Source organism: Cherax quadricarinatus, chromosome 50 (assembly GCF_038502225.1).
Source record: "Cherax quadricarinatus isolate ZL_2023a chromosome 50, ASM3850222v1, whole genome shotgun sequence".
In the NCBI taxonomy this organism is placed as follows: Eukaryota; Metazoa; Arthropoda; class Malacostraca; order Decapoda; family Parastacidae; genus Cherax; species Cherax quadricarinatus.
In genome coordinates this window covers 22196024-22220643 of record NC_091341.1, presented here as the reverse complement: position 1 = coordinate 22220643, position 24620 = coordinate 22196024, and the positions used below count along the sequence as shown (strand labels likewise).

The 24620-nt window shown below is 45.6% G+C and overlaps 1 protein-coding gene across 1 annotated transcript in view; it reads left to right on the top strand.

Annotated features, from left to right (window-relative positions):
- The window catches only part of LOC128695262 (uncharacterized), a 46612-nt gene extending 30004 nt beyond the window's left edge, over positions 1–16608 (top strand). Inside the window, exons 2-6 of the mRNA XM_070095505.1 lie at positions 456–916; positions 1803–2016; positions 11155–11254; positions 13912–13986; positions 14552–16608. Of these exons, the coding sequence (XP_069951606.1) occupies positions 456–916; positions 1803–2016; positions 11155–11254; positions 13912–13986; positions 14552–14650 (949 nt within the window). The 3' untranslated portion in view covers positions 14651–16608. The remainder of the gene's footprint in view (positions 1–455; positions 917–1802; positions 2017–11154; positions 11255–13911; positions 13987–14551) is intronic.
- The last annotated feature ends 8012 nt before the right edge of the window (positions 16609–24620 follow it).

Here is a 24620-nt window from a genome sequence, read left to right as displayed (position 1 = left end):
CCTATAGCACTGCGTTATCACCTATATCACTGCGTTATCACCTATAACACTGCGTTATCGCCTATAGCACTGCGTTATCACCTATAGCACTGCGTTATCACCTATAACACTGCGTTATCACCTATAACACTGCGTTATCACCTATAACACTGCGTTATCGCCTATAGCACTGCGTTATCACCTATATCACTGAGTTATCACCTATATCACTGCGTTATCACCTACTTTGAGGAAAGAATATTATGTACGGTACCGTGAACCTCTGTGTTCGAACAGGTGTTGCGGTCATGTGTCAAATTACAGGTGTTTGAGTGACAGGTGTTACCTCTGTGAGCTGTTGATGTTTGGCTGACAGGTGTTGTCTGTATAGTTTAAGTGATAGGTGTTGCTTGCGTGTACCATTGGTGTTTAGCTGACAGGTGTTGCGGGTGTCAATCATAAGTCTTGTGTTGCAGGTGTCAGGTGTCAGCCATGAGTGTGGTGTTACTGGTGTTGCTGTTACTGGCAGGAAGCCAGGCTGCTCCTTCTTTTGGTGTTCCTGGCCACCCCCAGAGCAGCGGTGGCTACCCCAGCAGCAGCAGGAACCCCAGCAACGACAGGTACCCCAGCAGCGACAGGTACCCCAGCAACGACAGGTACCCCAGCAGCGACAGGTACCCCAGCAACGACAGGTACCCCAGCAGCGACAGGTACCCCAGCAACGACAGGTACCCCAGCAGCGACAGGTACCCCAGCAACGACAGGTACCCCAGCAGCCACAGGTACCCCAGCAGCAACGACGACATGGGGCTGTCACAGTCACTGCTGGAAATAAACAACTACCTACCAGACAACTTTACTATTGTTGGTCGCTGTCTCATTACCATCCTCGCCCACCTCTGCAATGGTACCTACTACACTGCAGATGTAAACATAGGTGAGTACATCACAATGGTACCTACTACACTGCAGATGTAAACATAGGTGAGTACATCACAATGGTACCTACTACACTGCAGATGTAAACATAGGTGGGTACATTACAATGGTACCTACTACACTGCAGATGTAAACATAGGTGAGTATATTACAATGGTACCCAATACACTGTTTCAACAACAATATATCCTGTTCCACACATTTTCCAGCCAATATTACCCGGGAACAATGTGGGTTCTTAATAGGTTCAGTAATGTTCTTATGCTCAAGGTTCAAGGTTCTCTCCTGTTGCCTTCCTCTCCACGTTCCTGTTCTCCCATCATTTCTTCAATATCTTCCTGTTTCTGATTTCTTTTTATTACGTTTCTATTTTTTCCCAAAGTTGAACTTGTCCAGTTCTTGAGAAGTAGAGATGGATAATAGTGTAATTTGATACGTATTACTTGCAACATATGATATTTTAAGCAAATATTCTTAATTTTTTTTGGCAGCATATTATTAATCAGTGTGTAAATACACCTATATGTATGAATATCATCTCTCAGTCCACAGCAGGATTCGAACCTGCTGTGGGGCTGACCACCTCAAATACTATTACACTGTTGCCTCTGTATTTAACTGAACAAGCCTATGTAAGCGAAATGTCTCTGGTCAGTGCCATAACACTGCCCCTCCAAAGATGTATAATATCTCTGGTCAGTGCCACAACACTGCCACCCCTCCATAGGTGTATATTGTCTCTGGTCAGTGCCACAACACTTCCCCTCCCACTACACAGATGCCACCACAACCCCTGCAGGTGCAGTGTTGTTTGTGGCAGTAGCACAACAAGTACAGAAGTACACCATCCTGCCTTCTTTAACCGCTGCTATCTACCACTGCAGATCACGGCCCACGTACATTCCTATCCTCCACTGAAGATTACACCAGAGAGGAGTTCTCTTGCAAAGGAATAAACTGCAGGATAGACAAGCTGAGTGCCTACTGCAACAAGAGTATCCCGGCCATGAGCATGGATACCTGGGCTACTCACTCTTACCCACAGCAAGAGAAGGATACTGCTCTTGACTTTCACAATACTATCCCTGCCTGTCAGAGGTACAGTGTGTGTGTTAGTTGAGTGTGAGAGGTACAGTGTGTGTGTTAGTTGAGTGTGAGAGGTACAGTGTGTGTGTTAGTTGAGTGTGAGAGGTACAGTGTGTGTGTTAGTTGAGTGTGAGAGGTACAGTGTGTGTGTTAGTTGAGTGTGAGAGGTACAGTGTGTGTGTTAGTTGAGTGTGAGAGGTACAGTGTGTGTGTTAGTTGAGTGTGAGAGGTACAGTGTGTGTGTTAGTTGAGTGTGAGAGGTACAGTGTGTGTGTTAGTTGAGTGTGAGAGGTACAGTGTGTGTGTTAGTTGAGTGTGAGAGGTACAGTGTGTGTGTGTTAGATGAGTGTGAGAGTTAGTGTGTGTGTGTTAGTTGAGTGTGAGAGGTACAGTGTGTGTGTTAGTTGAGTGTGAGAGGTACAGTGTGTGTGTTAGTTGAGTGTGAGAGGTACAGTGTGTGTGGTGTTAGTTGAGTGTGAGAGGTACAGTGTGTGTGTTAGTTGAGTGTGAGAGGTACAGTGTGTGTGTTAGTTGAGTGTGAGAGGTACAGTGTGTGTGTGTTAGTTGAGTGTGAGAGGTACAGTGTGTGTGTTAGTTAGTGTGAGAGGTACAGTGTGTGTGTGCGTTAGTTGAGTGTGAGAGGTACAGTGTGTGTGTAAGTTGAGTGTGAGAGGTACAGTGTGTGTGTTAGTTGAGTGTGAGAGGTACAGTGTGTGTGTTAGTTGAGTTGAGAGGTGTGAGTTGAGTGTGACAGTGTGTGTGTGTTAGTTGAGTGTGAGAGGTACAGTGTGTGTGTGATTAGTTGAGTGTGAGAGGTACAGTGTGTGTGTGATAGTTGAGTGTGAGAGGTACAGTGTGTGTGTGAGTTGAGTGTGAGAGGTACAGTGTGTGTGTTAGTTGAGTGTGAGAGGTACAGTGTGTGTGTTAGTTGAGTGTGAGAGGTACAGTGTGTGTGTTAGTTGAGTGTGAGAGGTACAGTGTGTGTGTTAGTTGAGTGTGAGAGGTACAGTGTGTGTGTTAGTTGAGTGTGAGAGGTACAGTGTGTGTGTTAGTTGAGTGTGAGAGGTACAGTGTGTGTGTGTTAGCTGAGTGTGAGAGGTACAGTGTGTGTGTTAGTTGAGTGTGAGAGGTACAGTGTGTGTGTGTTAGTTGAGTGTGAGAGGTACAGTGTGTGTGTTAGTTGAGTGTGAGAGGTACAGTGTGTGTGTTAGTTGAGTGTGAGAGGTACAGTGTGTGTGTTAGTTGAGTGTGAGAGGTACAGTGTGTGTGTTAGTTGAGTGTGAGAGGTACAGTGTGTGTGTTAGTTGAGTGTGAGAGGTACAGTGTGTGTGTTAGTTGAGTGTGAGAGGTACAGTGTGTGTGTTAGTTGAGTGCGAGAGGTACAGTGTGTGTGTTAGTTGAGTGTGAGAGGTACAGTGTGTGTGTTAGTTGAGTGTGAGAGGTACAGTGTGTGTGTTAGTTGAGTGTGAGAGGTACAGTGTGTGTGTGAGTTGAGTGTGAGAGGTACAGTGTGTGTGTGTTAGTTGAGTGTGAGAGGTACAGTGTGTGTGTTAGTTGAGTGTGAGAGGTACAGTGTGTGTGTTAGTTGAGTGTGAGAGGTACAGTGTGTGTGTTAGTTGAGTGTGAGAGGTACAGTGTGTGTGTGTTAGCTGAGTGTGAGAGGTACAGTGTGTGTGTTAGTTGAGTGTGAGAGGTACAGTGTGTGTGTTAGTTGAGTGTGAGAGGTACAGTGTGTGTGTGTAGTTGAGTGTGAGAGGTACAGTGTGTGTGTGTGTTAGTTGAGTGTGAGAGGTACAGTGTGTGTGTGTTAGTTGAGTGTGAGAGGTACAGTGTGTGTGTGTTAGTTGAGTGTGAGAGGTACAGTGTGTGTGCGTTAGTTGAGTGTGAGAGGTACAGTGTGTGTGTTAGTTGAGTGTGAGAGGTACAGTGTGTGTGTGCAGTGTGTGTGTTAGTTGAGTGTGAGAGGTACAGTGTGTGTGTTAGTTGAGTGTGAGAGGTACAGTGTGTGTGTTAGTTGAGTGTGAGAGGTACAGTGTGTGTGTTAGTTGAGTGTGAGAGGTACAGTGTGTGTGTGTGTGTTAGTTGAGTGTGAGAGGTACAGTGTGTGTGTTAGTTCAGTGTGAGAGGTACAGTGTGTGTGTGCGTTAGTTGAGTGTGAGAGGTACAGTGTGTGTGTGTTAGTTGAGTGTGAGAGGTACAGTGTGTGTGTGTTAGTTGAGTGTGAGAGGTACAGTGTGTGTGTGTGTGTGTTAGTTGAGTGTGAGAGGTACAGTGTGTGTGTTAGTTGAGTGTGAGAGGTACAGTGTGTGTGTGTGTTAGTTGAGTGTGAGAGGTACAGTGTGTGTGTTAGTTGAGTGTGAGAGGTGCAGTGTGTGTGTTAGTTGAGTGTGAGAGGTACAGTGTGTGTGTGTTGAGTGTGAGTTGAGTGTGAGAGGTACAGTGTGTGTGTTAGTTCAGTGTGAGAGGTACAGTGTGTGTGTGCGTTAGTTGAGTGTGAGAGGTACAGTGTGTGTGTGTTAATTGAGTATGAGAGGTACAGTGTGTGTGTTAGTTGAGTGTGAGAGGTACAGTGTGTGTGTTAGTTGAGTGTGAGAGGTACAGTGTGTGTGTTAGTTGAGTGTGAGAGGTACAGTGTGTGTGTTAGTTGAGTGTGAGAGGTACAGTGTGTGTGTTAGTTGAGTGTGAGAGGTACAGTGTGTGTGTTAGTTGAGTGTGAGAGGTACAGTGTGTGTGTTAGTTGAGTGTGAGAGGTACAGTGTGTGTGTTAGTTGAGTGTGAGAGGTACAGTGTGTGTGGTAGTTGAGTGTGAGAGGTATAGTGTGTGTGTGTTAGCTGAGTGTGAGAGGTACAGTGTGTGTGTGTTAGTTGAGTGTGAGAGGTACAGTGTGTGTGTTAGTTGAGTATGAGAGGTACAGTGTGTGTGTTAGTTGAGTGTGAGAGGTACAGTGTGTGTGGTAGTTGAGTGTGAGAGGTACAGTGTGTGTGTGTTAGTTGAGTGTGAGAGGTACAGTGTGTGTGTTAGCTGAGTGTGAGAGGTACAGTGTGTGTGTGTTAGTTGAGTGTGAGAGGTACAGTGTGTGTGTGTTAGTTGAGTGTGAGAGGTACAGTGTGTGTGCGTTAGTTGAGTGTGAGAGGTACAGTGTGTGTGTGTTAGTTGAGTGTGAGAGGTACAGTGTGTGTGTGATAGTTGAGTGTGAGAGGTACAGTGTGTGTGTTAGTTGAGTGTGAGAGGTACAGTGTGTGTGTTAGTTGAGTGTGAGAGGTACAGTGTGTGTGTTAGTTGAGTGTGAGAGGTACAGTGTGTGTGTTAGTTGAGTGTGAGAGGTACAGTGTGTGTGTTAGTTGAGTGTGAGAGGTACAGTGTGTGTGTTAGTTGAGTGTGAGAGGTACAGTGTGTGTGTGTTAGTTGAGTGTGAGAGGTACAGTGTGTGTGTTAGTTGAGTGTGAGAGGTACAGTGTGTGTGTGTTAGTTGAGTGTGAGAGGTACAGTGTGTGTGTTAGTTGAGTGTGAGAGGTACAGTGTGTGTGTGTTAGTTGAGTGTGAGAGGCACAGTGTGTAGTTGTTGAGTGTGAGAGGTACAGTGTGTGTGTTAGTTGAGTGTGAGAGGTACAGTGTGTGTGTTAGTTGAGTGTGAGAGGTACAGTGTGTGTGTTAGTTGAGTGTGAGAGGTACAGTGTGTGTGTTAGTTGAGTGTGAGAGGTACAGTGTGTGTGTTAGTTGAGTGTGAGAGGTACAGTGTGTGTGTTAGTTGAGTGCGAGAGGTACAGTGTGTGTGTTAGTTGAGTGTGAGAGGTACAATGTGTGTGTGTTAGCTGAGTGTGAGAGGTACAGTGTGTGTGTTAGTTGAGTGTGAGAGGTACAGTGTGTGTGTTAGTTGAGTGTGAGAGGTACAGTGTGTGTGTGTTAGTTGAGTGTGAGAGGTACAGTGTGTGTGTGATAGTTGAGTGTGAGAGGTACAGTGTGTGTGTTAGTTAAGTGTGAGAGGTACAGTGTGTGTGTTAGTTGAGTGTGAGAGGTACAGTGTGTGTGTTAGTTGAGTGTGAGAGGTACAGTGTGTGTTAGTTGAGTGTGAGAGGTACAGTGTGTGTGTTAGTTGAGTGTGAGAGGTAGTTGAGTGTGTGTGTGTGTTAGTTGAGTGTGAGAGGTACAGTGTGTGTGTGTTAGTTGAGTGTGAGAGGTACAGTGTGTGTGTTAGTTGAGTGTGAGAGGTACAGTGTGTGTGTTAGTTGAGTGTGAGAGGTACAGTGTGTGTGTGTGTTAGTTGAGTGTGAGAGGTACAGTGTGTGTGTGTTAGTTGAGTGTGAGAGGTACAGTGTGTGTGTGTTAGTTGAGTGTGAGAGGTACAGTGTGTGTGCGTTAGTTGAGTGTGAGAGGTACAGTGTGTGTGTTAGTTGAGTGTGAGAGGTACAGTGTGTGTGTGTGTTAGTTGAGTGTGAGAGGTACAGTGTGTGTGTTAGTTGAGTGTGAGAGGTGCAGTGTGTGTGTTAGTTGAGTGTGAGAGGTACAGTGTGTGTGTGTTAGTTGAGTGTGAGAGGTACAGTGTGTGTGTTAGTTCAGTGTGAGAGGTACAGTGTGTGTGTGCGTTAGTTGAGTGTGAGAGGTACAGTGTGTGTGTGTTAATTGAGTATGAGAGGTACAGTGTGTGTGTTAGTTGAGTGTGAGAGGTACAGTGTGTGTGTTAGTTGAGTGTGAGAGGTACAGTGTGTGTGTTAGTTGAGTGTGAGAGGTACAGTGTGTGTGTTAGTTGAGTGTGAGAGGTACAGTGTGTGTGTTAGTTGAGTGTGAGAGGTACAGTGTGTGTGTTAGTTGAGTGTGAGAGGTACAGTGTGTGTGTTAGTTGAGTGTGAGAGGTACAGTGTGTGTGTTAGTTGAGTGTGAGAGGTACAGTGTGTGTTAGTTGAGTGTGAGAGGTATAGTGTGTGTGTGTTAGCTGAGTGTGAGAGGTACAGTGTGTGTGTTAGTTGAGTGTGAGAGGTACAGTGTGTGTGTTAGTTGAGTATGAGAGGTACAGTGTGTGTGTTAGTTGAGTGTGAGAGGTACAGTGTGTGTGGTAGTTGAGTGTGAGAGGTACAGTGTGTGTGTGTTAGTTGAGTGTGAGAGGTACAGTGTGTGTGTTAGCTGAGTGTGAGAGGTACAGTGTGTGTGTGTTAGTTGAGTGTGAGAGGTACAGTGTGTGTGTGTTAGTTGAGTGTGAGAGGTACAGTGTGTGTGTGTGTTAGTTGAGTGTGAGAGGTACAGTGTGTGTGTGTTAGTTGAGTGTGAGAGGTACAGTGTGTGTGCGTTAGTTGAGTGTGAGAGGTACAGTGTGTGTGTGTTAGTTGAGTGAGAGAGGTAGAGTGTGTGTGTTTAGTTGAGTGTGAGAGGTACAGTGTGTGTGTGTTAGTTGAGTGTGAGAGGTACAGTGTGTGTGTGATAGTTGAGTGTGAGAGGTACAGTGTGTGTGTTAGTTGAGTGTGAGAGGTACAGTGTGTGTGTTAGTTGAGTGTGAGAGGTACAGTGTGTGTGTTAGTTGAGTGTGAGAGGTACAGTGTGTGTGTTGAGTTGAGAGGTACAGTGAGTTGAGTGTGAGAGGTACAGTGTGTGTGTTAGTTGAGTGTGAGAGGTACAGTGTGTGTGTGTTAGCTGAGTGTGAGAGGTACAGTGTGTGTGTTAGTTGAGTGTGAGAGGTACAGTGTGTGTGTGTTAGTTGAGTGTGAGAGGTACAGTGTGTGTGTTAGTTGAGTGTGAGAGGTACAGTGTGTGTGTGTTAGTTGAGTGTGAGAGGCACAGTGTGTATGTTAGTTGAGTGTGAGAGGTACAGTGTGTGTGTTAGTTGAGTGTGAGAGGTACAGTGTGTGTGTTAGTTGAGTGTGAGAGGTACAGTGTGTGTGTTAGTTCAGTGTGAGAGGTACAGTGTGTGTGTTAGTTGAGTGTGAGAGGTACAGTGTGTGTGTTAGTTGAGTGTGAGAGGTACAGTGTGTGTGTTAGTTGAGTGCGAGAGGTACAGTGTGTGTGTTAGTTGAGTGTGAGAGGTACAGTGTGTGTGTGTGTTAGCTGAGTGTGAGAGGTACAGTGTGTGTGTTAGTTGAGTGTGAGAGGTACAGTGTATGTGTTAGTTGAGTGTGAGAGGTACAGTGTGTGTGTGTTAGTTGAGTGTGAGAGGTACAGTGTGTGTGTGATAGTTGAGTGTGAGAGGTACAGTGTGTGTGTTAGTTGAGTGTGAGAGGCACAGTGTGTGTGTTAGTTGAGTGTGAGAGGTACAGTGTGTGTGTGTGTTAGTTGAGTGTGAGAGGTACAGTGTGTGTGTTAGTTGAGTGTGAGAGGTACAGTGTGTGTGTTAGTTGAGTGTGAGAGGTACAGTGTGTGTGTGCGTTAGTTGAGTGTGAGAGGTACAGTGTGTGTTAATTGAGTGTGAGAGGTACAGTGTGTGTGTTAGTTGAGTGTGAGAGGTACAGTGTGTGTGTTAGTTGAGTGTGAGAGGTACAGTGTGTGTGTGTGTGTTAGTTGAGTGTGAGAGGTACAGTGTGTGTGTTAGTTCAGTGTGAGAGGTACAGTGTGTGTGTGCGTTAGTTGAGTGTGAGAGGTACAGTGTGTGTGTGTTAGTTGAGTGTGAGAGGTACAGTGTGTGTGTGTTAGTTGAGTGTGAGAGGTACAGTGTGTGTGTGTGTGTGTTAGTTGAGTGTGAGAGGTACAGTGTGTGTGTTAGTTGAGTGTGAGAGGTACAGTGTGTGTGTGTGTTAGTTGAGTGTGAGAGGTACAGTGTGTGTGTTAGTTGAGTGTGAGAGGTACAGTGTGTGTGTTAGTTGAGTGTGAGAGGTACAGTGTGTGTGTGTGTTAGTTGAGTGTGAGAGGTACAGTGTGTGTGTTAGTTCAGTGTGAGAGGTACAGTGTGTGTGTGCGTTAGTTGAGTGTGAGAGGTACAGTGTGTGTGTGTTAATTGAGTATGAGAGGTACAGTGTGTGTGTTAGTTGAGTGTGAGAGGTACAGTGTGTGTGTTAGTTGAGTGTGAGAGGTACAGTGTGTGTGTGTGTGTTAGTTGAGTGTGAGAGGTACAGTGTGTGTGTTAGTTCAGTGTGAGAGGTACAGTGTGTGTGTGCGTTAGTTGAGTGTGAGAGGTACAGTGTGCGTGTGTTAGTTGAGTGTGAGAGGTACAGTGTGTGTGTGTTAGTTGAGTGTGAGAGGTACAGTGTGTGTGTTAGTTGAGTGTGAGAGGTACAGTGTGTGTGTGTTAGTTGAGTGTGAGAGGCACAGTGTGTATGTTAGTTGAGTGTGAGAGGTACAGTGTGTGTGTTAGTTGAGTGTGAGAGGTACAGTGTGTGTGTTAGTTGAGTGTGAGAGGTACAGTGTGTGTGTTAGTTCAGTGTGAGAGGTACAGTGTGTGTGTTAGTTGAGTGTGAGAGGTACAGTGTGTGTGTTAGTTGAGTGTGAGAGGTACAGTGTGTGTGTTAGTTGAGTGCGAGAGGTACAGTGTGTGTGTTAGTTGAGTGTGAGAGGTACAGTGTGTGTGTGTGTTAGCTGAGTGTGAGAGGTACAGTGTGTGTGTTAGTTGAGTGTGAGAGGTACAGTGTATGTGTTAGTTGAGTGTGAGAGGTACAGTGTGTGTGTGTTAGTTGAGTGTGAGAGGTACAGTGTGTGTGTGATAGTTGAGTGTGAGAGGTACAGTGTGTGTGTTAGTTGAGTGTGAGAGGCACAGTGTGTGTGTTAGTTGAGTGTGAGAGGTACAGTGTGTGTGTGTGTTAGTTGAGTGTGAGAGGTACAGTGTGTGTGTTAGTTGAGTGTGAGAGGTACAGTGTGTGTGTTAGTTGAGTGTGAGAGGTACAGTGTGTGTGTGCGTTAGTTGAGTGTGAGAGGTACAGTGTGTGTTAATTGAGTGTGAGAGGTACAGTGTGTGTGTTAGTTGAGTGTGAGAGGTACAGTGTGTGTGTTAGTTGAGTGTGAGAGGTACAGTGTGTGTGTGTGTGTTAGTTGAGTGTGAGAGGTACAGTGTGTGTGTTAGTTCAGTGTGAGAGGTACAGTGTGTGTGTGCGTTAGTTGAGTGTGAGAGGTACAGTGTGTGTGTGTTAGTTGAGTGTGAGAGGTACAGTGTGTGTGTGTTAGTTGAGTGTGAGAGGTACAGTGTGTGTGTGTGTGTGTTAGTTGAGTGTGAGAGGTACAGTGTGTGTGTTAGTTGAGTGTGAGAGGTACAGTGTGTGTGTGTGTTAGTTGAGTGTGAGAGGTACAGTGTGTGTGTTAGTTGAGTGTGAGAGGTACAGTGTGTGTGTTAGTTGAGTGTGAGAGGTACAGTGTGTGTGTGTGTTAGTTGAGTGTGAGAGGTACAGTGTGTGTGTTAGTTCAGTGTGAGAGGTACAGTGTGTGTGTGCGTTAGTTGAGTGTGAGAGGTACAGTGTGTGTGTGTTAATTGAGTATGAGAGGTACAGTGTGTGTGTTAGTTGAGTGTGAGAGGTACAGTGTGTGTGTTAGTTGAGTGTGAGAGGTACAGTGTGTGTGTGTGTGTTAGTTGAGTGTGAGAGGTACAGTGTGTGTGTTAGTTCAGTGTGAGAGGTACAGTGTGTGTGTGCGTTAGTTGAGTGTGAGAGGTACAGTGTGTGTGTGTTAGTTGAGTGTGAGAGGTACAGTGTGTGTGTGTTAGTTGAGTGTGAGAGGTACAGTGTGTGTGTTAGTTGAGTGTGAGAGGTACAGTGTGTGTGTTAGTTGAGTGTGAGAGGTACAGTGTGTGTGTGTGTGTGTGTGTGTTAGTTGAGTGTGAGAGGTACAGTGTGTGTATTAGTTGAGTGTGAAAGGTACAGTGTGTGTGTTAGTTGAGTGTGAGAGGTAGTGTGTGTGTTAGTTGAGTGTGAGAGGTACAGTGTGTGTGTTAGTTGAGTGTGAGAGGTACAGTGTGTGTGCTAGTTGAGTGTGAGAGGTACAGTGTGTGTGTGTTAATTGAGTGTGAGAGGTACAGTGTGTGTGTTAGTTGAGTGTGAGAGGCACAGTGTGTGTGTTAATTGAGTGTGAGAGGTACAGTGTGTGTGTGTTAGTTGAGTGTGAGAGGTACAGTGTGTGTGTTAGCTGTCTGTGTATGTGCTACCTGCTTGTGAGAGGTACAAGTGTGTGTGTATAAGCAAGTATGTTTATGAGTGTACAGGTGTACACAAGTGTCTTGGTATAAGCAGGTGATCTCTCTCCAATAGGCATAAGATGGACCTTGAGAAGCTGTCAATGGAAGGCGGAAGATCATGTAGGAAGAAGATCGAGTGTTTATGCGGGGATTGTTGCTTCACCAGGTCTAAGGTGAGTCCCCGTTGCTTCACCAGGTCTAAGGTGAGTCCCCGTTGCTTCACCAGGTCTAAGGTGAGTCCCCGTTGCTTCACCAGGTCTAAGGTGAGTCCCCGTCGCTTCACCAGGTCTAAGGTGAGTCCCCGTTGCTTCACCAGGTCTAAGGTGAGTCCCCGTTGCTTCACCAGGTCTAAGGTGAGTCCCCGTTGCTTCACCAGGTCAAAGGTGAGTCCCCGTTCCTTCACCAGGTCTAAGGTGAGTCCCCGTTGCTTCATCAGGTCTAAGGTGAGTCACCGTTGCTTCACCAGGTCTAAGGTGAGTCCCCTTGCTTCACCAGGTCTAAGGTGAGTCCCCGTTGCTTCACCAGGTCTAAGGTGAGTCCCCGTTGTTTCACCAGGTCTAAGGTGAGTCCACGTTGCTTCACCAGGTCTAAGGTGAGTCCCCGTTGCTTCACCAGGTCTAAGGTGAGTCCCCGTTGCTTCACCAGGTCTAAGGTGAGTCACCGTTGCTTCACCAGGTCTAAGGTGAGTCACCGTTGCTTCACCAGGTCTAAGGTGAGTCACCGTTGCTTCACCAGGTCTAAGGTGAGTCACCGTTGCTTCACCAGGTCAAAGGTGAGTCACCGTTGCTTCACCAGGTCTAAGGTGAGTCCCCGTTGCTTCACCAGGTCTAAGGTGAGTCACCGTTGCTTCACCAGGTCTAAGGTGAGTCACCGTTGCTTCACCAGGTCTAAGGTGAGTCCCCGTTGCTTCACCAGGTCTAAGGTGAGTCCCCGTTGCTTCACCAGGTCTAAGGTGAGTCCCCGTCGCTTCACCAGGTCTAAGGTGAGTCCCCGTTGCTTCACCAGGTCTAAGGTGAGTCCCCGTTGCTTCACCAGGTCTAAGGTGAGTCCCCGTTGCTTCACCAGGTCAAAGGTGAGTCCCCGTTCCTTCACCAGGTCTAAGGTGAGTCCCCGTTGCTTCATCAGGTCTAAGGTGAGTCACCGTTGCTTCACCAGGTCTAAGGTGAGTCCCCTTGCTTCACCAGGTCTAAGGTGAGTCCCCGTTGCTTCACCAGGTCTAAGGTGAGTCCCCGTTGTTTCACCAGGTCTAAGGTGAGTCCACGTTGCTTCACCAGGTCTAAGGTGAGTCCCCGTTGCTTCACCAGGTCTAAGGTGAGTCCCCGTTGCTTCACCAGGTCTAAGGTGAGTCACCGTTGCTTCACCAGGTCTAAGGTGAGTCACCGTTGCTTCACCAGGTCTAAGGTGAGTCACCGTTGCTTCACCAGGTCTAAGGTGAGTCACCGTTGCTTCACCAGGTCAAAGGTGAGTCACCGTTGCTTCACCAGGTCTAAGGTGAGTCCCCGTTGCTTCACCAGGTCTAAGGTGAGTCACCGTTGCTTCACCAGGTCTAAGGTGAGTCACCGTTGCTTCACCAGGTCTAAGGTGAGTCACCGTTGCTTCACCAGGTCTAAGGTGAGTCACCGTTGCTTCACCAGGTCAAAGGTCAGTTCTATGTTGACCTCACATGATACATGATGTCTTAATATTTACTCTATATGTGTTTTAAATTACTGATCTGAGAGAGGTATCCCTGGATGTCACGAACCTTACCTCCTGCACCTCACTGATCAGGGGTATCCCTGGATGTCACGAACCTAACCTCCTGCACCTCACTGATCAGGGGTATCCCTGGATGTCACGAACCTAACCTCCTGCACCTCACTGATCAGGGGTATCCCTGGATGTCACGAACCTAACCTCCTGCACCTCACTGATCAGGGGTATCCCTGGATGTCACGAACCTAACCTCCTGCACCTCACTGATCAGGGGTATCCCTGGATGTCACAAACCTAACCTCCTGCACCTCACTGATCAGGGGTATCCCTGGATGTCACAAACCTAACCTCCTGCACCTCACTGATCAGGGGTATCCCTGGATGTCACAAACCTAACCTCCTGCACCTCACTGATCAGGGGTATCCCTGGATGTCACAAACCTAACCTCCTGCACCTCACTGATCAGGGGTATCCCTGGATGTCACAAACCTAACCTCCTGCACCTCACTGATCAGGGGTATCCCTGGATGTCACAAACCTAACCTCCTGCACCTCACTGATCAGGGGTATCCCTGGATGTCACAAACCTAACCTCCTGCACCTCACTGATCAGGGGTATCCCTGGATGTCACAAACCTAACCTCCTGCACCTCACTGATCAGGGGTATCCCTGGATGTCACAAACCTAACCTCCTGCACCTCACTGATCAGGGGTATCCCTGGATGTCACAAACCTAACCTCCTGCACCTCACTGATCAGGGGTATTCCTGGATGTCACAAACCTAACCTCCTGCACCTCACTGATCAGGGGTATCCCTGGATGTCACAAACCTAACCTCCTGCACCTCACTGATCAGGGGTATCCCTGGATGTCACAAACCTAACCTCCTGCACCTCACTGATCAGGGGTATCCCTGGATGTCACAAACCTAACCTCCTGCACCTCACTGATCAGGGGTATCCCTGGATGTCACAAACCTAACCTCCTGCACCTCACTGATCAGGGGTATTCCTGGATGTCACAAACCTAACCTCCTGCACCTCACTGATCAGGGGTATCCCTGGATGTCACAACCCCAGCCTCCTGCACCTCACTGATCTCTCTCCTGAACTAACAGATTCATCTCGCACAGGATGAGGTACTGAAGGTGATGCTGGGCAGGACGTACAACCAGCTGGTAGACAGAACTACCAAGTTAGGCAGACAGGTAAGACACACCAACACTGTGTATCCCTGTATACCTTACTGTGTATCCCTGTATACCTTACTGTGTATCCCTGTATACCTTACTGTGTATCCCTGTATACCTTACTGTGTATCCCTGTATACCTTACTGTGTATCCCTGTATACCTTACTGTGTATCCCTGTATACCTTACTGTGTATCCCTGTATACCTTACTGTGTATCCCTGTATACCTTACTGTGTATCCCTGTATACCTTACTGTGTATCCCTGTATACCTTACTGTGTATCCCTGTATACCTTACTGTGTATCCCTGTATACCTTACTGTGTATCCCTGTATACCTTACTGTGTATCCCTGTATACCTTACTGTGTATCCCTGTATACCTTACTGTGTATCCCTGTATACCTTACTGTGTATCCCTGTATACCTTACTGTGTATCCCTGTATACCTTACTGTCTTTATAACATTGATGAAATAAGTTCATGTATAAGCATATAATTATCATTCTTACACTATTCTTCTTCTTCTTCTTCTTATTATTATTATTATTATTATTATTATTATTATTATTATTGTGTTTCAGAGAGGGAAGTTCCGGCGTGTGCAAGCCGTTCATCTTAGTCAACTACCCAGGAACTATCCTATAGCTCTAAACCCTAGGTGTATGTACTATCCTTGCTAGGACGCACCTCTGAGGGTACTATTCCTGCTAAGACGTACCTCTGAGGGTAGTATCCCTGCTAGAACGCACCTCTGAGGGTACTATTCCTGCTAAGACGCACCTCTGAGGGTACTGTTCCTGCTAAGACGCACCTCTGAGGGTACTATCCATGCTAGAACGCACCTCTGAGGGTACTATCCCTGCTAGAACGCACCTCTGAGGGTACTATTCCTGCTAGGACGCACCTCTGAGGGTACTATTCCTGCTAAGACGCACCTCTGAGGGTACTGTTCCTGCTAAGACGCACCTCTGAGGGTACTATCCATGCTAGAACGCACCTCTGAGGGTACTATCCCTGCTAGAACGCACCTCTGAGGGTACTATTCCTGCTAGGACGCACCTCTGAGGGTACTATCCCTACTAGGACGTATCTCTGAGGGTACTAACCTGCCAGAATACACCTGAGGGCACTATCCCTGCTAGAACGCACCTCTGAGGGTACTGTTCCCGCTAGAACACAACCTGAGGATACTATCCCTAACACACTCTGGGGGTACTACTCCTGCTAGAACGCATCTCTGAGGGTACTATCTCTGCTAGATTGCACTATGAGGGAAACTATCCCTGCTAGAACACACACTGAGGGTACTACCCCTGATAGAACACACACTGAGGGTACTACCCCTGCTAGAACACACACTGAGGGTACTATCCTTGCTAGAACACACACTGAGGGTACTATCCCTGCTAGTACGTTACTAGTTCTCCCGAGTATTCAGGATACGACATGTGGCTGCCTACTCAGTAGTCGATAGTCACCAACTAGCAACTAGTCTGCTGAACACAGATGTACTACTGTCGCATCCTTAAAATTAGTGCGTCCAGGAGACGTTGTCGCGTGAATGGTTAGATTTATTCGTTATGGAGGCGAGAAACAGTAGTTCCGTTATTACTGTGTGTGAAAGGCGCATTTGAACGTTCGTACTGTTGGTGTTGGTATTCTGCACAGCTCAGCTGGATACCTCCACTGATGTGAGGTTACACCTCCAGGGTGAGGTCACACCTCCAGGGTGAGGTCACACCTCCAGGGTGAGGTTACACCTCCAGGGTGAGGTTACACCTCCAGGGTGAGGTTACACCTCCAGGGTGAGGTTACACCTCCAGGGTGAGGTTACACCTCCAGGGTGAGGTTACACCTCCAGGGTGAGGTCACACCTCCAGGGTGAGGTTACACCTCCAGGGTGAGGTTACACCTCCAGGGTGAGGTTACACCTCCAGGGTGAGGTTACACCTCCAGGGTGAGGTTACACCTCCAGGGTGAGGTTACACCTCCAGGGTGAGGTTACACCTCCAGGGTGAGGTTACACCTCCAGGGTGAGGTTACACCTCCAGGGTGAGGTTACACCTCCAGGGTGAGGTTACACCTCCAGGGTGAGGTTACACCTCCAGGGTGAGGTTACACCTCCAGGGTGAGGTTACACCTCCAGAGAGATATACACACCTCTCAGTGTATCTCACTTTCTTTATAAAGTCTTAAAAGTCTGTTTATAAATTACAAGTTTACATTTCCAAATTCAATATTAGACTTTCCAATATAATAAACTGAATTTTGAAAAAATACTCTTTTTCAATATTTTTGTCGAAATTTCTGCCCTCCACTTTCTCATTATAACAAAATTAAAATTAAGAGTGTAATGAGAACGGTGCCATTTGCCAGCCAACACAGCCTACTTGTCAGCTACGAGTGTCTATATTAATAACCTTCTATCATGTCCAGAAATGCACATAATATAATTTTGTCAATATATTTAAGTGAATAGACGAGGCTGTTACCTTTATATTGTATAACTAGACGAGGCTGTTACCTTTATATTGTATAACTAGACGAGGCTGTTACCTTTATATTGTATTATTCTAACTTCATTTAAAGCTGCGGAGTTTCATGTCCTGGAGCAACAGTGTACCACACCCAGGTACAATTGTATGGTATATTACAAGTGTACCACACCCAGGTACAATTGTATGGTATATTACAAGTGTACCACACCCAGGTACATCAGTCTGGTGTATAACAAGTGTACCACACCCAGGTACACCAGTCTGGTGTATAACAAGTGTACCACACCCAGGTACACCAGCCTGGTGTATAACAAGTGTACCACACCCAGGTACATCAGTCTGGTGTATAACAAGTGTACCACACCCAGGTACACCAGTCTGGTGTATAACAAGTGTACCACACCCAGGTACACCAGCCTGGTGTATAACAAGTGTACCACACCCAGGTACACCAGCCTGGTGTATAACAAGTGTACCACACCCAGGTACATCAGTCTGGTGTATAACAAGTGTACCACACCCAGGTACACCAGTCTGGTGTATAACAAGTGTACCACACCCAGGTACACCAGTCTGGTGTATAACAAGTGTACCACACCCAGGTGCACCAGTCTGGTGTATAACAAGTGTACCACACCCAGGTGCACCAGTCTGGTGTATAACAAGTGTACCACACCCAGGTGCACCAGTCTGGTGTATAACAAGTGTACCACACCCAGTGAGAACCTCACAGGTCAAGAGAGTCGCTTCTTACAGTCTCATAGCTAACACTGCTTCTCCAGAAAATGTCTTTTTTACTCGGAAAAAACATAACCCCTACATCTACAGTGTCGAAATGCTTATTATTAATAAAAATTAATATTTAGAATCGGACTCGCCATAGCAAACAGCCGCCTGGAGGTCACCTTCAAGGAGCCTAATACAGACCAGAGACCAAATCTGATCAAATGGGCTGGGGTTAAAACAGTTAGGCACCATTTAAGCCCAAACTATTTTATGCATAATGTGTTATAAGGCGACAAGTTAATGTGTGTGCTATTCTAGAATTTTTGATAAAATAAAAAAAAAAATCTCCTGGGTTCTATCATGAATTCTGTAGTCGATCAGATGTACAAAGGAAATCTAGTCTTAATTTTTAAGGTCACTTCTGTACAGAGAATAGACATTGAGCGTATGTGTTATGTCGAATATGTGGCTACATGGGAGGTAATATGTTGTGTTGAAATATGTGGCCATGATGCTGGAGGATGATGGACGTTTTGAAAGTACTGATCACGACCAATGTAACTTTCATCTGATCACCACCAGTGTAACTAATAATTCACTGTTGATCAATGATCGCCCTGTGTGATTATGTCGTTACAATTATTATAATCATAACTAAGTGCTAAACCCACAAGGGTCATATAGCTATATCTTTATTAGACTTGTCACAAGAACCAGTGTAATCATTTACTTTCTCATTTTACTTCGTTAAACCCATCAAAACATTGTCTACTAAGCCTTTATTTCCAAAATTTTATTGTATCCTGCTATACTTTAAACTGAATTCAGCGTCACTTAATGTATTTTAGGCCTGAGTAAACTACTGATGAATGTTATTAATCACTAGAATCATCCACAGTGGTTTAAAAAAAAAATGTGTGGCTAGATCTCCACTGAGGCTAAGCTAGGATGCGAATATTTCGCCCAGTCATATGTACTCTTAACAGACCAATTTGTTCCGTTCGTGAATAGTGGCACGAAAGTAGGGAAGTTAACTTCGAGCACGGGACATGGACCTTAAGAGTGTACCAAGAGTCACCCTTCAGCATGGGCCACATAAGATGGGCCTATGAAAGTATACCAGGAAACATCTTTCAGCATGGACCACGGGATATGGTTCTACAAAAGTATACCAGGAGACATCTTTCAGCATGGACCACGGGACATGGTTCTACAAAAGTATACCAGGAGACATCTTTCAGCATGGACCACGGGACATGGTTCTACAAAAGTATACCAGGAAACATCTTTCAGCATGGACCACGGGACATGGTTCTACAAAAGTATACCAGGAAACATGGTTCGTCAAGGCTACACTAGAAGGCATCCTTCAGCACAGACCACACGCCTCTAAAATCCAAGGAGTCAGTTCTGAAGTATAACCTAGCGTAGAGTCACTTGTATCGGGCAGAGGCTATATACTTGAGTGGCCCATACGGGTTTAGCGATTGATATTGACTAGTATAGCGTATAGAGCCTCTTGCTCCCTTTGTTCATACACACTCAATGTACCTGTACAATTTTATTATCATTAAAACTCTCTAAAATTCATTCTTTGTTTATGTTTCCGTCTGGCGTAGCCTCGCCGCCATATTTGTTTACATGCGAAAATTCTTGAAATAAAGGAGAGAATCAGTTGGGTGATGCTGTGGATCTATCTGATGCTGTCAGACGATGTTGAGGATCTATCCGATGCTGTCAGACAATGCTGTGGATCTATCTGATGCTGTCAGACGATGTTGATGATCTATCCGATGCTGTCAGACAATGCTGGGATCTATCTGATGCTGTCAGACGATGTTGAGGATCTATCTGATACTGTCAGACGATGTTGAGGATCTATCTGATGCTGTCAGACGATGTTGAGGATCTATCTGATACTGTCAGACGATGTTGAGGATCTATCTGATACTGTCAGACGATGTTGAGGATCTATCTGATACTGTCAGACGATGTTGAAGATCTATCTGATACTGTCAGACGATGTTGAGGATCTATCTGATGCTGTCAGACGATGTTGAGGATCTATCTGATACTGTCAGACGATGTTGAGGATCTATCTGATACTGTCAGACGATGTTGAGGATCTATCTGATGCTGTCAGACAATACTAATATATCCGTGTTGTGAATGAGAGGTGCTATCAAAGCCTCGTCCTAAACAACGTCACCATTTTTTTCTGGGTGTAAATCTCATCAAAAAAACAAGCACGGCTGAATCAGCATCAACGGTGGAAATAGACATGATTGAAAAGGAAGAAGAAAAAGAAAAGTCTGAATTTAGAAATCTTCCCTTTACAAACCTGAAAAATAAAATGTTCAGCTGCCCATATCCGTCTTTTATTATTTTTTTTTTTAAATATTGTTGGATAGGGACAATTTTTTTTTAGATAATTTTGTTTGTAATTTGTTCTGTCCAGTCTGGCTTATGCAAATTTCTTTCAGATCTTTTTAAAAGCCGTTCCAAAGGGCACCTCGATGATTCCGAAGGGTTCTTGATCTGAGGAACTAGAGCTATCCTCCCTTCCATCTGTGGAAAATTTGTTATATTTTTCCTATAATTAGTAATATGTATGTGAAGTGTTAATATAATGTAAATATGAAAGTATCAATGGCAGTCACAAACTGGCAACCTACTGGTGAGGAAGCGAGTGAGTAATTCCAAGTGTGGGAAGGAAGGTTGTGATGGTCAGAGGCAGTGTTGGTGACGCAGGTGTGGAAAGTTGGCTGCTGGTCGTCTCGGCTCGTTTTTTTTTTTTTTTTGACCCCCCTGGGGGAGAGGTCATAAAAGGAAAAGTGAATGTGAGCGATTACGGCCCCGGTGGACTTCCTGAGAGGTGGATTTAGGTCTCTCCAGGAATTTGGAAATCGGCCGAATCTTCAAATGAAATTAACGAAGGTGTAATAGAAGGTGTATCGTCAGAAATTGATGAAGTTGACACCACATGTGATGTCCGCCTCCCAGGTATGTTAATTTATATTTATATAACATTACCCAGGCAAATTACTCAAGTCCAGTGATTGATATTACCGAATATTATGCCAGTAAGACTAACATAATATGGCAGTTTTACTGGCATAACTTAAGGTCCAGACGTGAGACGTGATGACCTGAGGTGGTCACGAAGGTGGGACATTATTGTAACCTGGTGACCTTAAAGTCCACATGACTCTGAGGTACATCAATATCAGTGTAAGCTGTTTGATGTACCAAAGATTCTTCCCAGTTATTGGGTGATATAATTCGGGAGATTGCTTGTAAAATTTACCCACACAATTCCTCATGAACAAGCTACAGAGTGATAGTGTTGGGTAGTTGTCCCGTAGCTCGATCGCTAGTGCACTCAGCTCACACACTGAAGTCCGGGGTTCGAATCTCCTCCGGTACGACTGGAAAACATTAGGGACGTGTTTCCATAAGACACCTGCTGTCCATGTTCACCAATTAGTGTAAAATGGGTACCTGGGTGTTAGTCGACTGGTGTGGGTCGCATCCTGGGACAAAACTGCCCTAATTTGCGGGAAATGCTCAGCATAACAAGCGGCTTTCTATTTAGTAGTATGTCATTGATGTCAGCTATGGTCTGTATATCTTGTACATGTACTTGTAGTAAATTATTATTATTATTATTATTACACAACATCCAGTGTCTGATGAATGAAGCAACAGAAAGGGAGGGGAATGATTTTCTATTTTTTAGCTAAAATACGTGTAAATTTTACCTTATCCCTAGTAATGACCCTCGTATTGTAGATAGTCGTAATGACCCTCGTATTGTAGATAGTCTTAATGACCCTCGTGTAGTAGATAGTCTTTTTAGTATGATAATAAGATGTTATCTTCATTATAGAATAATAAGAAAATATTATAACCTTTATATTATAATAATAAGGTAAAAGGACCCCAATGGAAATAAGTCACTCTGTCTGACTTTTTTGGGTTATCCTAGGTTCTCTACACATATGCTGCTATGTATGATAATTCTATGTAACTGTATTGTGTATACCTGAATAAATTTACTTACTTACTTACAGGTATCGAAGGTAGTAGAAAACTTACTGAAGTCACCCCTGAACTTTGATAAACATTCATTTTCTGTGAGTGTCCACACCCCCCCCCCCCAACCTTGACTCCATGACTCGCCAAATCGTAATAACACAATTACCAACAAATCAGGGAACGGGTGGGAATTGAACCCATCCAAATGAACCCTAAAACTTACAAGTCATTGCGTTAACCACTGGGCCAGCTGGCTATAATAAGATTCATCCAGCTAGGTATATGTCTATACACCATAGGGAGGTTAGCACGGGCCACCACTGTGACCACAAATGCAGGCTTTTACAGATAAATAAAATCCACTGACTGAATTCAGCAGTTTGCTACGCACCAGAATTGTATTTTGGTTGTTTTGTTAATGGAAGGGGGGGAGAGGAGGGAGGTGGTTGAAAGCCTATCGACCACACCAGTGTTGCTAAAGGCTGGAAACTGTATAACTTCGTTATTACACTCAAGAATACTTTAATCTATAAAAATAAAGGAGTTACAGGTTAGGTAAGATTGGTCAAGAAACAAGAGTGTTTCCTGACTCCGGTCTTAGTCACATGATGACCCACAGCTGGAGCTTTTGGTCATCTGACTAAGGCCTTCCGCTGGCTTACCCCTCCACCCCCTTCAAAAATTATAGTCATAATTATAACTAAGGTGTTACAGCAAACTCTCCGTGTATGTACGCGGAGAGAAATACATCTCAGTGCATATAGCCAGGGCCGGATTAAGGAGGTTTTAGGGGCCACAGCCCAGGAGCCTCGTAGTACCTGTAGCCCAGGGACCTCACAGCACATGTAGCCCAGGGACCTCACAGCACATGTGGCCCAGGGACCTCACAGTACATGTAGCCCAGGGACCTCACAGCACATGTGGCCCAGGGACCTCACAGTACATGTAGCCCAGGGACCTCACAGCACATGTAGCCCAGGGACCTCACAGCACATGTGGCCCAGGGACCTCACAGTACATGTAGCCCAGGGACCTCACAGCACATGTGGCCCAGGGACCTCACAGTACATGTAGCCCAGGGACCTCACAGCACATGTGGCCCAGGGACCTCACAGTACATGTAGCCCACAGTACATGTGGCCCAGGGACCTCACAGCACATGTGGCCCAGGGACCTCACAGTACATGTAGCCCAGGGACCTCACAGTACATGTGGCCCAGGGACCTCACAGCACATGTGGCCCAGGGACCTCACAGTACATGTGGCCCAGGGACCTCACAGTACATGTGGCCCAGGGACCTCACAGCACATGTAGCCCAGGGGCCTCACAGCACATGTAGCCCAGGGACATCACAGCACATGTAGCCCAGGGACCTCACAGCACATGTAGCCCAGGGACCTCACAGTACATGTAACCCAGGGACCTCACAGCACATGTGGCCCAGGGACCTCACAGCACATGTAGCCCAGGGACCTCACAGTACATGTAGCCCAGGGACCTCACAGTACATGTAGCCCAGGGACCTACAAAATCTTAATCCAACTCTGTGTATAGCCTGTGTATGTTACGTTTACTGAGCCGCAAACTGGAAAATGTATTACTCGATACAGCTGCAATCATTTATGTATTTTGTAGTGTGTGAGAATTATTGGAACAATGAAACTATACACAAAGACTGACCTCTTTTATTGATTCCATTTTTTTTTTTTGGTTGACCCCCAGGATCATGAGACGCCTTACAATAGACAAATAAAAACATGTGCACGATAGCCTGTGTACCCCCAGGAAGCAAGGTAACGTTTGCACGATAGCCTGTGTACCCCCAGGAAGCAAGGTAACGTTTTCACGATAGCCTGTGTACCCCCAGGAAGCAAGGTAACGCGTGCACGATAGCCTGTGTACCCCAGGAAGCAAGGTAACGCGTGCACGATAGCCTGTGTACCCCCAGGAAGCATGTCATGTTTTAATACAGTCTAGAGCCCTCTGGGAGTGGAGAGATACTGCAATACGCTATCTTCTCATGAAGCCGGTTTAAAAACCGCTATCTTCTCTTGAAGACGGCTTAAAAACCGCTATCTTCTTTTGAAAATGCTTAAAAACCGCTTTCTTCCGATAAAGACGGCTTAAAAAACCACTATCTTCAGTTGAAGATGGCTTCAAAAGCCGATGTCTTCTCTTTAAGCCGTGTCTTCAAGAGAGCGTTGTCTTGAAGAAGCGTATGTGCGTCTTGGAAGACAGACAACACGGTAAGACTCCACCGTTGTTGTACTCTACGGGGCGGCTCTTTGCTCACCACTACACGGAACACGCCTCTCGGTGTTTATAGCAATTTATATTTTCACTTTTCGACAAATCCCGGTGAATTAAAACCATTAGTCATACATCGTTTCATTTTTTTATTTTTTTTTTCCTCTATTTTAACCTGTTGTTAAATTGTTTGAGTTACACACGTAACGAAGCTTATTTAGTGGCGATAATTGAAGGTTAAGAAAAAGGCTAAAGGCTTTTGGAAATGTGAGGCTTTGAAAAAGGTTGAAGACTTTTGGAAAGGTAGATAAGGCTAAGGAAAAAGGCTTGAAGACTTTCTGAAAGGCAGGTAAGGCTTAAAAAAAAGTCTAAAGACCTTATTGGAAAGTCTGTCACTATGAATAAATACTGGAATTGAAATTAATACGTATGTACTGAATCCGATTTACTGAGAAAAACGTGCGAAGAAAAAGGGTGGTGGCAGAAGCATTGAGAGAAACATCGTGCGGCGTAGACATGTAGCAGTCAGTCGTGGCTGAAAATCTCCCATTGAACGGTAAATTTTCGAACTTATACATAAACACCGAAGTCTGATAACGCAGCACATTACAAACATAACACTCGTCTACATCGTTTATCGGACGGTTGGCCTGCAAAAAAAAAAAAATTATACAGTAATTGTGTATGCAGCTGTACTACAAATGAAGCAGTTGGACCCGCTTCGCTTTAGTGTTAGGAGACCCTTTGGAGGTACACTTTGCCTTGTGGTGACACTATCCAGTACCTGTGTATTCACTTACGATCCAAAATGTTGTTTTGGTTGTATTCTTGGTAATTTTCTTGAGAGCGAGTGTGATCTAGCGACGAGTGTTGAGGGTGGCTAGTGTGGGCACTTTAGAGTGCTGTCCCAGCCACACTACACCTCAGACACTGACATCTACACCCACCACTAGCCATTCGTAAGTCATAGCAGCAGTTTCGTTCTAGCAAGTCGCTTCAGATTATCGTTTGTGGGTGTAACGGTGTTGGTGTGGAACACAGCGTAGGGGCCGCCACAGCCCCTTGAGACCCCAGCCTGTGGGCTGTGGAGGCCCCTGGTGTGTGGGCTAGTGTGGGTAAGTTATGAGTCAGTGACGTAAG